This window comes from Mustela erminea, chromosome 5 (assembly GCF_009829155.1).
Source record: "Mustela erminea isolate mMusErm1 chromosome 5, mMusErm1.Pri, whole genome shotgun sequence".
NCBI classification, from domain to species: Eukaryota; Metazoa; Chordata; class Mammalia; order Carnivora; family Mustelidae; genus Mustela; species Mustela erminea.
This window is the reverse complement of record NC_045618.1, coordinates 129,587,494-129,600,657: the sequence shown is the minus strand read 5'-3', so window position 1 is coordinate 129,600,657 and position 13,164 is coordinate 129,587,494. Positions and strand designations below refer to the sequence as shown.

Here is a 13,164-nt window from a genome sequence, read left to right as displayed (position 1 = left end):
CTCTCTGTCCCCCACCTCAGCAGAGGCCATCTTGCTCATCTCTTTCTGTCTGTTCTCTCTGTTGCTGGGGGCTCTTTCTACTCTTTGTGTCTTTTAACCTTCTTTGTGAGGTCAGGGAGGGAGTGGAGTCAGCACATGGGTTCAGTTGGCCATGTTTAGCTAGAAGCCCTTGTCATGCTTCTTCCTTCCAGTACTTTTTTTTTTTTTTTTAAGATGTTATTTATTTGGGAGAGAGAGAGAATGAGAGAAAGAGCATGAGAGGAGAGAGGTCGGTGCCCTGCTGAGCAGGGAGCCCGTTGTGGGACTCGATCCCAGGACTTTAGGATGATGACCTTAGTCGAAGGCAGTTGCTTAACCAACTGAGCTACCCAGGCACCTCTCCTTCCAGAAGTTTTAAAATCAATTCTGGGTCATTCTGGGAGCCGCAGAAGGGTCTCAGATGTGTCTTTCAGCCGTTGTTCCTCGTGCATCTACTGTGTGTGCACATTGTGTGTGACTGCTGTTCACAGGCGTGCACAGAGCTTGGTAAAAGGGGAGGCTGGGAGCCCGGGCAGGAGGGGCAGAAGGTTATGCCTGGCTCTGCCGTTTGCTGGCCAGGGACCCCTGAATGAGTCACTTAAACTCTGAGTGATTGTCCACAGCTGTGCAGAGTCTGAACAATACTTACTTCACAGGGTCGTTGTGTAGACTTTAGGCTGTGAAATTGTGTAAGATCATTTAATTAATTGATTAATTATATTTCTTAGGTTATTTATTTGAGAGAGAGAGAGTGAGTGTGCCCGAGCAGGGGGAGAAGCAGAGGGAGAGGGAGAAGCAGGCTCCCTGCTGAGCAGGGAGCCCGATGCAGGACTCGATCCCAGGACCCTGGGATCATGACCTGAGTGGAAGGCAGACGCTTAACTGACTGAGCCACCCAGGAGGCCCTGTGTGAGCTCATTTATAACTCATGATGTCATTCACAGAGGCATGTCTTCCTGGGACTCGTCTTTGCCCCCTTCCTTTGCACTTACCTCTGTTGTCCTGGGTACGGAGATGTGGAAAATGAGCAGTGGTCCTCGACTGAGCAAACAGTGACCCCTGCCCCTGTCTGTAAAGGCCATGCTGCAGTCAGGCCCCCGTCTCCCTGTGTTGAATACCACACTTACTTTTCTTCAGCATCATCTCCCACTTCATGGGCCTCTGACTCCATGGTAGAAGGTGCCCAGAGGACCAGGGGAGCAAAGCTGAAGAGGAATGAGGGATCCTGTTTACCGAAGTCTCTAGAAACAGAACATCTTCTCCACCATCCTCATGTAGAACTCCATTAACGTGTCAGACCAAATCTTGAGAAGTGCGGGGTTGTTTGAGAAAACTCAGTGCCCGAGATGGGCTCCTGGAGATTTCTTTCCCCAGCAACAGGGGTATTGGGAGTGGAGTCAGCTTTCTGGGTCTCTGGTACTGGCTCTGCTGCTTACGAACCATACCGCCTTGGTGAAGTCATTTGCTCTTTGGAAGTCCCAGCTGTCTATTGTAAAGTGAGGGGCAGGAGAAACACCATGGGAGTGTTTGATGATTGCAACATGAAGTGTTTGGTGCAGTGGCCCCAGTATGTGCTCAACACAAGTTGTTATTACATTGGACTTCCAGCCCTCAGCCCCCCTTGCCAGAAAGAGGAAATGTGTAGGGAAGAAATCGTTTCCCCATTTCTTTCTTTCTTTCTTTCTTTTTTTTTTTTACTATTTTATTTATTTATTTTGACAGGCAGAGATCACAAGTAGGCAGAGAGACAGGCAGTTAGAGAGGGGGAAGCAGGCTCCCTGCTGAGCAGAGAGCCCAATGCAGGACTCGATCCCAGGACCCTGAGATCATGACCCGAGCCGAAAGCAGAGGCTTTAACCCAGTGAGCCAGCCAAGTGCCCCCCTTTCCCCATTTCTTATACTGACCCGGGTCAGGTAGAAGTATTTCTCTGGAGTGCCCTGTGGCCTGAGGCAGGGGACGTTGGATGTCAACAGCTCTTCCTTCACTGTCTTCCATAGTCATGGCTCCCAGGACCTCATGCCTCTGGTCACTGTGACACTTTGAGTCTGTCTGGCCCGGAGGCCTGAGGACCCCTTATTGGCCTTGGGGATATCTTGTGTCCTGGCTCTCATGGGATGTCCCACTGTAAGCCTAGCCCGGAGAAACTTTCAGCGGGCTCCACAATTAGAGTAACTCCCCAGTTTCCTAGAATTAACTTCTAGCACGGTGTGTGGTTGAAGAGGTTCCCGCCTTCACATTCGGGTATTTCATCTCCGTGTTGGCTAACCCAAGATTGACCCTCTCCACGAATGGATTTGGTCTCGCTGGGCAGCAGCAAGTAATCTGAGGTATATGTATTCCTAGGGAAGTTCCCGGGGGTGGCGTGAGGGCCGAGAGTAAAATCCCGGTGTTTCAGGCTCCGGTGCTTCAAGAAGTCTGGCCGTAAACTGATAGAAGAATGAAGATAAATTGAATTATGAACCTCTTTATACTTAACATCAGGATACTTACGTGATTATTAACATCCTGCAACCAACCTCCTATTTCTCTGAGAGATCTTGGCCTTGCTTGCACGACACCCCCAAGAACACAAATAGACTTTCCCTTAGGGATGGGAATAAATTAATCCATGCAATTATAGAATAATTAAAGCACTTCCAGCCAATTCAAGTTTTGAGAAAAATCCAAAAATAATTCCTTGATTTAAATATTATTTACTAAATTAATTCTTCACTCAACCTTTTTATAGATTTCTCTTTTTTTTTTTTTTTTAAACCTCCCCACTGTCAGGGAATGAAGGCATTGTGTAGTTACTGAAGTCACTTGCATGAATGGCACATTGTTTTTACACAGAACAATGGAGACTTGTCACTGAATTTTTTTCTATAAAGAGCTATAGTATGGCTTTAGTTAACAGTGAGTGTTTTGGTTAGAGGAGCGGTCCTGGATTTCCCTCGGAGATCCTTTTCTCCAAATGGAATGCCTTTTTGGATGCCCTGTGGACCTTCAGAGTGTTTCGCTTCAGCCGCTGCCTCCAGGCAGGAGCTTCCGTGCATGTGGAGAGGCAGGAGAGAGTGGGCGGTGGACAGCATGTTCACTGGACCTGGGCCACCTGGGTTTGGAGCCCGGTTTCACTCACTGCTGGCTGGGTGACCAAGCTGCTTTCCTTTTTTCTAATTCTTCCTTCAGCTGTCTACTACAGAAGATGGCTGTGAGTCCATGGAAAATGCCCAGAATGGTGCCTGGCCCCCAGTACTGGCTAATACCATTCTAAGACGTTGGCATTCCCCTGTCTTTATGCAGATGCTACTGTCACAGGGCAAAGGGCAGCTTTAGAGGAACAGAACCGATATTTTCTCAAAGAAGATGTACAAGGAGCCAGTAGGTACCTGAAAAGGTGCTCAGCCTCACTCATCGTCAGGGAGATGCAAATCAAAACCCCAAGGAGACATCAGTTCACACCTGTTAGAATGGCCCTCAAGAAGCTAAGAGAGAAAGGTGTTGGCGAGGAAGTGGAGAAGGAAGAATGCTGGTGCCTTCCTGGTGGGAAGGCAAACTGGGTCAGCCACTGTGGAAAATAGTGTGGAGATTCCTCCAAAAATAACAAACAGTAGTACCATAGGATTCCGCAGTTCCTGCTGGGTATATATCTGAAGGAAATGAAATCGGTATCTGGAAGACATATCTGCATCCCCATGTTCATTGCAGAATTTACAGATGTTTGCTCTCAATCACGAGACAAAGCTAAACTATTATGGAACGGGGGGTGGGGAGAGGGTTGTGCACCCAGTGATCGCCTTGGGTTTCTTCTGGGATCCTCTGTGTCTCTCTGAGTAGGAGGGTGTTGGCTGCCTCCTCTGGGCAAATTGGTTCCAAGAAGCTATTTACTGTGACTCTGACAGATGTGAAGAAAAATTACCCAAAATTTAGAAATTAAGGCCAAGAGTGTGCAGTGTATCCTTTCAGAGTCATTCTTGGGCATTGTTCGGGCAGCCCACCGAGGGCTTTTTAATATCTAGGGGAATGTACTTTTGTTTGACTCTGCTATTGACAATTAATTAAGGGCTCAGACTGAAGTCATACGTCAACCTGTAGCTCTTATCTGGTAGAGATGCAAATAATTCCTGCTCAGTAGAAAAGATAACCTCAGAGGTTACGATTTCCTTATTGCTCTGTGAGACAATAACCAGTTTTATATCTAATCCAGGAATCTTAGTCTCTTATTCCTGTTTAAATTCCCATAAATATGCAGTCCTTCAAAATTCTCGGAACCAGCTCTACCTTCTTATTTGCTCCTTTATTGGTGAATTACACAATCTTTGACATGTGTTCATTCTATATTTTTGGGAGTTAAATTTTTAACTTTTTGAAAATTACACTTTGATGAAAGTGATATTGGGTACATTTCCCACTCCCCTAAGTTTTAAATAATAAGCCACCGCATTATAATAAACACATTTGTGTGTCTTACGTAGTAATATAAGCACTTTATAGTGTGTGTGTGTGTATGCACATCTATCTATCTATCTATCTATCTATCTATTTATCTATATTGTGTATAGTATATAAAGTGTTTTCCCAGATGTGATCATGTTTTGACCTTGAATGTTGAGGTTACTTTGTGAGGAAGTGGAGCAGATGGAATTAGTCCCCCTTAACAGCCAAGTAATGTAGACTGTAGACCCAGACCGAGAAGGAAGGTGACTTGAACCCAGGTCAGGCATGTCCTAGGTGGCAGGACCAAGATGGCGCCAGAGTGAAGCTGGCGGCCTCAGCTGGTTTTCCCTCTTGTCTGTGCCTGCTGTCTCTATCTATGTTGGTGAAATCTGGTTAAGGTGAACATCAGGAACATCTCCCAAATGGCAAGACACCCAAGTAGGAGCAGCTGGATGGGGTATTGAAATGGGGAGGCCATTTGATGGCTTTCCTTGGGTATGTATGAGCTACAGTTGGCAGCACCTCTCCCTCCTCTGGCAGCAGCTCATTCCTTGTGGGCAAGGGCTCCGCCATCCTGAGTCCCCAGACCCCTAGGGGCCATCTTTCAGTGTGGTAATAGGGGGCCCAGAGCGATTAGCAATATTTCAGAAAGCTCAGGGGAGATCATACATCTCCCTATGACAGGTCTGCCCAGACTAAATGAAATGTCATTTCTCTGCTGTTGGCTGGCATTCTGTCGGCTCAGTCTGGCTGTACTGCTTATCTTGGGCTGATCAGGAGCCCTGCTTGGACCTTATATGCGTCCTTGACAAATAAAAATGAATTATTACTTAATAAATGCAATTGGTTTGGCAAAAGCAGCCTTTCCGAGCATGGCTCCATGGAGCTCCAAAGGGCCTAACAAAAGGGCTTCTCAGAAGGGGCCTTGCTGCCTCAGCCAGGACCAAGTCTAGCTGGGCCCCTCCCCGAGGAAACAGAAAATGGTGGCCCTGGGGGAGATGACATCTTAGCCTGAGGCTGAGAACTTGACCTGGGGCAAAGTCCTCCAAGGGCCTGGAGAGTATGGGGCATTCATTTCATCCACTGCAATGTCGGATAGGTGTCAGGATTCAGACAACCTCTTTACTGAAGCTGAGAGAAGCAACTTGTTAAGGTCACAAGGTTCACTTAAGAAGTGCAGAGGTTAGCATGAGCCTGTATGTAGTATCATGGTTGCTGAGAGGCGGTGGGGTCACACCTGGCTCGAATCCTGGCTCTGTGTAAGTTGAGCGTCGAGGAATCACAGCTCCTTATCTGCAAAATGGGCATCATAACTGTACCTGCTTTTTAAGCCAATGCAAGGATGTCAGCTATTGCTACAGTGGGGTTATTCTTAAAGATTTATTTTGCGGGTCAGAGGAGATCCGTGGGGTCAGGATAAGCATCAAGACAGGAACCACAGCATCTCAAAAAACACAGACAAGGATCTCATTCATATTGAAGGTGGAGTCCTATATTCACGTGTTTGGCCTGTTAAAGGTTAAGTGGATGCATCGTAGAACTGGTTGATAGTACGTATATTATACCCCAATAAAGCCGTTTAACAAAATAGAGCCAGTCTCTGCCATCTTGGGAGCTTATAATAGTGGGCTATGTGGTCATTAATCAAATAATGACCCAAATAACGTGCTTGTCTCATGAAAGAAAAGTACGGAGTTCTATGAGAGTTTGTGGCAAGACAACCTCATCTAGGCTGGGAGGTAAGGAAGGCTTCTCCAGAGAGGTGACGCTGAGCTAGGGTGGGAAGGAGGAGAGGAGTGAACTAGGTGAAGGGGAGGTGGGAGAAAGGCTTTTGGCAGAGGGACGATCATGTGCAAAGGCCCTGAGGTAGGAAAGCACAGGGCCATGGGAGAAGAGAAAAAGAGCAGAGGTGGCCATAGTGTCACAGTGGTACAAGATGAGACCAGGGAGGGAAGCTGGGCCTCATTGTGCAGGGCTTTACAGGCCAAGCAAAGGAACTGAGCCTTCATTTTAAGACCCTACTCCAGGGTTCCCGCACCACCCATGGGCCCCGGCTCCTCTTCTCTGGCTGGGATATGATCAGTAGGGACCATGGGTTCCAGCAGGGACTGAGAGCAGTGTCAAGGGCAGAATGTGTCCTGGGGTGTCAGCTTTGTGAGTTGAGCTTCTCTTTGTCCTCTGGAAACCCATTGGCAGACCATCTGTGGGCCCAGGTCTGGCGCTATTCAGCAGCTGTTCCCTAGCTGGGAAGAGGCTTTTAGCTTTAATAAAAAGAGAGTAGAGATAAGAAGACCGCCTCGGCAGGGAGGGCAGCAGTGACAGGATGATTTAAATGGCCTCTCCAGTGTCATTTCTTCTGTGCAGACCTCATAAATCAGATTAGCATTGGGCTCTGACGGGGAGGTGCAAAGGGAAAGGGGTCTGAGGGAGAGGGGAGCAGGGCTTGTGACTCTGGTTCCTCCTGGGCCTGCCTTGGAGCTGCTGGGACAGCCCTAGGGAGTGCCGGGGGCCTGTATCCCTCAGTCACAGCCCACCCCCCTAGCCTTGCTCTTCGGAGAAGGGGAAGTTGGGATGACCCCACTCCCACCGCAGCCTTCCAGCCCATCTTCAGCTTTGGGGAGAAAATGACGAGATTGGGAAGAGAATAAGAAAGAGAAGGATCTGGAAAGAGAAGAGGGTGGGGGTTGGGGTGAGAGTTACAGTCTCCAGAAATGCTAGAAGCAGTGGTTCTACCTTGCCGTGCATTACAATCACCTCGGGAACTTGACAACGGATGCTGATGCCTGGGGCTGACCTCCAACACTTGACTGAACTTCTGTCTTACATTCAAGAACTGTGTGATCACAAGCCATCATTCCCGCCATGACCCGCCCAGGCCGACCCAGCCTTCCTCTTGAAAGTGATTGGATTCAGGGGCCAAAGTCAAAGTGTCCGAGACAGGTGTTCATGTGGCCTAACTCCCACCCATGTCCCTCCTCTTTCAGATCTCGCGCCACCTGGGCAAGATGTATAGCGAGATGATCTTTGTCAATGGCTTCGTGCACTGTGACCCCCACCCCGGCAACGTGCTGGTGCGGAAATGCCCGGGCACAGGGAAGGCGGAGGTGGTCCTGCTGGACCATGGGCTCTACCAGGTAGGAGACACCATTCCCACCTGGCCAGCCCAGGGTCTCTGGGCCTGTCTGGGATGGGAGCTTGCTCAATTCCCCGACTGGCCACAGACACTGGAGGCAGAGAGCCAGAGTGGGTGGAGAGGCCCTCCCTGCCCTGCCCCTAGGGCTGCCATTTTGTGCAAGTCCCATCCGACCAGCTGTCTCCAGTCCAATAAGGTTGGTAATACCTTCCTTTACCACCGGCAGTGGAAGTCGACGGGGAGGTGCCTGGGTCTGTGTGGGTGCCTGGGTCTGTGTGGGTGTGTAAACACTGTGCTTCCCTGGGAAGCCCAGCCAACCTGCTGGGAAGTAAGCTGCCCTTCGATGAGCTGGGACTTTGGGGGAAGGGGGTCACTCAGCCCCGGAGAGGAGGTAACGTGCAGTGGGAAAGGGGGCCCAGAGCCGGTAGGGGCTCAATGGGCCCGGCCTCTGTCCTCTGGAACTTGGAACTCATCTGGTTCGCATGAGCCATGAGCTCCTGCCTGGAAGTTGCTAAGTTCACTGCCAATGCCTGGACCCAGGGCCTATCTTGAGTCCACAGCAGACGGTCCTGGAGAGGTTTCACCAATGGTCTCCTGCTCTTCCCCTCAGAGCCCTGATCTCACCTCCCCAAATCTTCGCCCCTTTGAAAGGCTCAGTGAATGGGGTCATGAGTTTAAGGTAGGCTAGCTGCTGTCACACAACCCTCACACGTGTGATCGCCCAGACACAACAGATGTCTACTTGCTCGTTCACAGACCTGTCCTGGGTAGATGGAGGTATCTGCAGGCAGGGGCTGACTGAGGTTTTCCCCCCCGGGGCTTCCCTGGGGGTGGTCTCTTCATCCTCCAGCAGCGGTGAGGGCTTGGAGGAGCATGCATGGGAAGGTTTGCAGGCGCTGAACGTGGGGTTCTGCCACATTGCGTTGGTTGGAGGTCAGGTAGAATGCTGCACCTGACTGGGAGGGAGGCGGGGAGTATGACTTTGGTGGGCAGTTAGTGACCGCCACCACTCAGGACCGAGGCTCGCCAAACAGTAGCCTTCACTTTGGACCCTCAATGATGGCTGACCTTTGGGGGAGAAGCAGATCATGCACAGGGGCTCTGGTCTCCAACAGTCTCCCTTCACAGTGTCACACCAACCAGGGGCTAGGTCTCCCGTGGGGAAAGGAGGCTCAGGTCCTGCCACACGGCTCCCCACCTCAGGTGCTCACCGACGAGTTCCGCCTGGATTACTGCCGCCTCTGGCAGTCGCTGATCTGGACTGACATGGAGAAGGTGAAGAAGTACAGCCAGCGCCTGGGGGCCGGGGATCTCTACCCCTTGTTTGCCTGCATGCTGACTGCCCGGTCTTGGGACTCGGTCAACAGGGGCATTGGCCAAGCCCCGGTCACTGCCACAGAGGTAGGTGGCGGTCCCGTCCTGGCCTTGCCTTCTCCTGAATGTGAGGGGTGGGGCCAGGGGTGGCCTTTGGACCCTGTCCAGTCTAGGGTCTGGGGTTCTGGGCTGGTGGGCTGTGGCCATGGGGCAGTGGGCAACAGCGGAGAGCTCCTGGAGGAGAAGCATTCCTGGATGCAAGGTCACTGTGTCCCTCCTGGCCTCAGCAACCCGCTCACGGTAACCATGTAATCCACACTGCTATGGCTTTTGCTCTAACCCAAGATTTCAGGCTTCCACCAAGTTCTCCTCTAGGACTTTCGGGAATCCCCAGGGACTGTCTCATCAGTAAGTCGGGCTCCTCTGTGCCCCTTGCAAACTTCCAATGTGCCTCCCTTCTTGTGGGGGGGCACCTCAGTTCCTCATACGGCACTGAGCCACTTGCCCCATTGTCCTCCCCGAGTGTGTGGCAAATAGCTTTTTCAGTCTCTCTTTGTAGCTCATTCTCCATTGGATCTAGACAAGAATCCCATGGAGCCTGGGCTGAGACTGGTCCTAGGAGCCCCTCCTCCCTGTACTCCCAGCCGCCTCCTTCCCAGACCCTTCATTCTGTCTTCCCTGTGCCAGACCCGTGCAGACTTGCCCATAGCCACGTGGGGACCAGCTTGGACTCTGCCGAGGCCCGGGCTTACGGCAAGGGACAGGTCCCACTTGTGCAGTCAGATAGACCTGGGTTCTAGTTTCAGCTCCTGCTTTTCCTGCTGGCATGACCTTAGATGGTTCTCATCAGGTCTCTGAGACTTGTAGTCCTCCCCTGTAAGCTGCCTTGTGATGAGGGCCTTAAGGAATGGCTGTATGGAGTCTTAAGCAATGTCACAAAGAGACCACCTCTCACCATCTCTTGGCTCTGCTTTCCTGCAAACAGACATCATTCCCCAGCAAGCTTGGTGGCCGTGATTACTGCCAGCAGCCCCAGGCTTGCATGGCTTTAAAGCTTGATATCTCAGAAGAGAGACCATCTCCCTCCTTTGTTAAATAGGGATGATAATTTCTGTTTTATTGATAATGTATGTAAAGTGCCTCCCTATGGTTCCTGAAATTTGTTCATCGAACAAACATTTGTTTTTGCTGGAACTGAGACTAGGTGCTGGGGATCCAATAATGATGAACAGACAGACAGGCCTTCCATGATGTGCACTGTGCTTGAGGGAGACAGACAGTAAACAAGTGAAGAAACAGGTAAATGGAATAATTGCAGGTTGCAGACACTGGAGGCAACAGGCAGGGTGAGTAATGGGGGAAGGGCTGTAGATTGGGTGCGCAGAGAACTTGCTGAGGATTCTGGAGGACAAGGAAGGCAGCAGCCGCAGGCAGAGCTTGGAGAAAGCATTCCAGGCAGAGGGCACAAGATATGCCAGGACAGGGAGAGAAAGTGTTGGCACCATCTGGGGTGTGGAGAGGTAGGTGCTGGAACGAGAAGAATTTGGGGTGCTGGGCAGAGGGGGCTTCGCATGGGGCCTCCCAAGCCATGGGAAGAAGTTTGGAATAGTTCTCAGTACAAAGCAAAACCTTTGACAGTTTTCAAGCAGGAGAAGAATGTGCTCAGAGTGGTTATTTTAAGTATCTGGAGGGAACAAGATGAGCAGTGGGGCAGTTGGTGGGTAGGCTGGGAGGTGATGGGGGCGCAGACCACGCTAAAGGCAGAGGAGGTGGAGGGAAGCGGATGAGCCTTACTGCTTTGGATGCAAGACTGAGAGGCCCTTCTGTCGACTCGGGTGTAGAGAGGCGGCAGAGGGAGGGGTCAGAGTTGCATTACACCTTTTTGGGGTGAGTTATAGGGTAGGGGAGCTACTTCCTGGCACAGGGAAGACTTTGGGAATGACATAGTTGGAGGGTGGGAGGCAGGAGTTAGAACATTCACATGGGGGCATCGTGAGCAGACAAGCTTGGAGCTCAAGGACATAAACTTGGGAGTCGTCAGCATGTACGTGGTATGTAAAGCCTCAGGGGTGGACACAATCATCTGGTGCACAGTAGGTATTTAGTATACAGTACGTGTTTTCATTAACCAAGTTAGGGTCTTATTTTGCATTTTCGCTCACTTACAAAGACCCAGCAGAAATGCTACCATGTTAGTCTGCCTGGGTTGCTGGTAGAGCACGGCTAGCTAGGTGGGTTTGTACAACAGAAATCTATTTTCTCACAGTTCTGGAGGCTGGAGGTCCAAGACCAAGTCACTGGCGGGTTGATTTCTGGTGCAGCCTCTCTTCTGACTTGCAGACGGCTGCCTTCTTGCTGTGTTCTCTTATGGCCTTTCTTCTGCGTGGACACACTCCTGGTCTCTTCCTCTCTTCCTAAGGACATCAGTCCTGTTGGGGAGGGCCCCGCCTTTATGAAGTCCCTTCACTTGGATTACCCCTTTAAAGGCCTCCTCTCCAAATACAGTCACACTGGGGTTAGGACTTGAACATTGTGGTCTGGGAGAGACACAGTGCAGTCCGTAGCACTGTGGCCGGCCAGGAAGCCTCTCCTCTTCGTCTTTGCCAAAAGTGGCCTCTTAATACTTGTATCTCTCATGGGCATGCACCATAGACTCTCTTGAGAAGGAGCTGTTTGTGTCCTTGGATGACTTCTCCAGCTAGTTGGTGAGTACTTGGGAGGCAAGGATCCTGTCTTGTATGTCTTTCTATAAGGTCCCTGCCGTCCTGGGACCACCTCTAACAGAGGGGTGTTCAAGTAGGTTCTGCAGACATGGACTCTAGTTGCTCACTTTGGACAAAAAAACCAGTGAGAGAATAAACTTGGCCACTGCAGGCCAGCCCCACTCTAGCCTCTGAGATGTAAGGGCTCAGTTTTTCTGAGTCTTAGTCTCATTGAGAATTCGGGGACCCCTCAGCATTGTGTCAGGGAAGATGTTTTCCAGCTACAAATGGCATAAACATTTAGGCATCTGTTCTGTCCATAGCAAGACGCCTGGAGGTGAGTGGGTCCAGCCTGGTTGACTGAGGTCATCAGAAGCTCAGGGCTTTGGGCTGACTCTTAGGGTTCTGCTGGGAGAGTTCCAAGCTTTACACTTTTATTCCCTGATGTCCAGGGGTGGGAATTAGGGGCCATTTCTTCTCATATATTGTTTCTTAAAAATAGGAAAACCTTTCCCAGAAGTGCCCCCAGAGACTCCCCTTGGTCTCATTGGCCAGAATTGTGTCTCATGTCCATGCCCGAGCCAATCACTTGGCAGAGGCCTTGTGCTCAGAGCTGACAATGGCTGAGATCAATCAAGATCCCTCCTGGGGCTAGGGAGGGGCTCTGCCTTCCTGAAGAGCATAGCCCCAAGGGGTCAAGTGAACAAAAATGGGGTTCGCTTGTCAGAGGAGAATGGGGAATGACTGTTGGGTAGGCACCCAACCCGTCTACTTCAGGCAGCCACCATCGGGGTATTCCGAGCTCGAGGAGATGCCCCCGAGAGGGCGTCTGGCTGGGTACAGGTGCCTGCCTTTGCTCTGAGAGTTGCTGAGAAGGACTGTCTCCAGGCCAGTCCCCACTTTGCTGAGGAGGTCCCTGAGATGAGCAAAGCCTTGATCTGGCCGTAACCCTCAGGCAGGCTAGTCCACAGCTGTGGTGGAAGGCGGTGGGGAGACAGCAGCCTCAGAGTCTGGCTTCGTGTTCAGATGCTCCAGTCTGATAGCTCCTGCCTGAGGGACATTTCGAGTTTCACAGCAACTCAGTTATCAGCAGCACACACGTGTTCTGGAAAGGGCCGAGAGTCCTGCTTGTGCCGCAGAAGGCGGCCATGTGGGGAAACCTCTGGCAGCACTGCTGGGCCCCTCTTGTGACTTCGATTAGCACCAAGCATCTCCCCACTCCTTATCTCTGCTGATCTTCTTGGTCCTGCTGGGAGGTGGGCACAGAGGGTATGAGCATTTCCAGTTTTTGGATGAGGACATCGGGTTAGAAGAGGTGAAAGGACTTACCCAGGGTCACAGTCCCACTGAGAGGTGAGAGGCAGCAGAGCCTGGTGGTGAGGACATGGGCTTGGGAGCCAGACTGCAGGGGTTCAAATCCTGATTCACCACTTAGTAGCTGTGGCCCATGGGCAGGGTGCCTAACTTCTCAGTGCCTCAGTTTCCTCCTCTCAAATGGGGGTGATACACTTGCCTGATAGGGTTGTCGTGAGGATCAAATGAATTAATTCCTGCAAGCATTTTCCCTGGGGACAGAGAAG

The 13,164-nt window shown here is 50.9% G+C and overlaps 1 protein-coding gene across 4 annotated transcripts in view; it reads left to right on the top strand.

Moving 5' to 3' along the window:
- Positions 1-13,164, top strand: part of ADCK1 (aarF domain containing kinase 1) — a 123,133-nt gene that overhangs the window by 103,759 nt on the left and 6,210 nt on the right. For 3 of the 4 annotated variants that reach the window (XM_032344804.1, XM_032344805.1, XM_032344802.1), the window contains 2 exons: positions 7,420-7,569; positions 8,772-8,969. The exons of the other annotated variant lie outside the window; for it this stretch is intronic. In XM_032344804.1, coding sequence (XP_032200695.1) covers positions 7,420-7,569; positions 8,772-8,969 — 348 coding nt within the window. The remainder of the gene's footprint in view (positions 1-7,419; positions 7,570-8,771; positions 8,970-13,164) is intronic. 4 annotated transcript variants of the gene reach the window in all.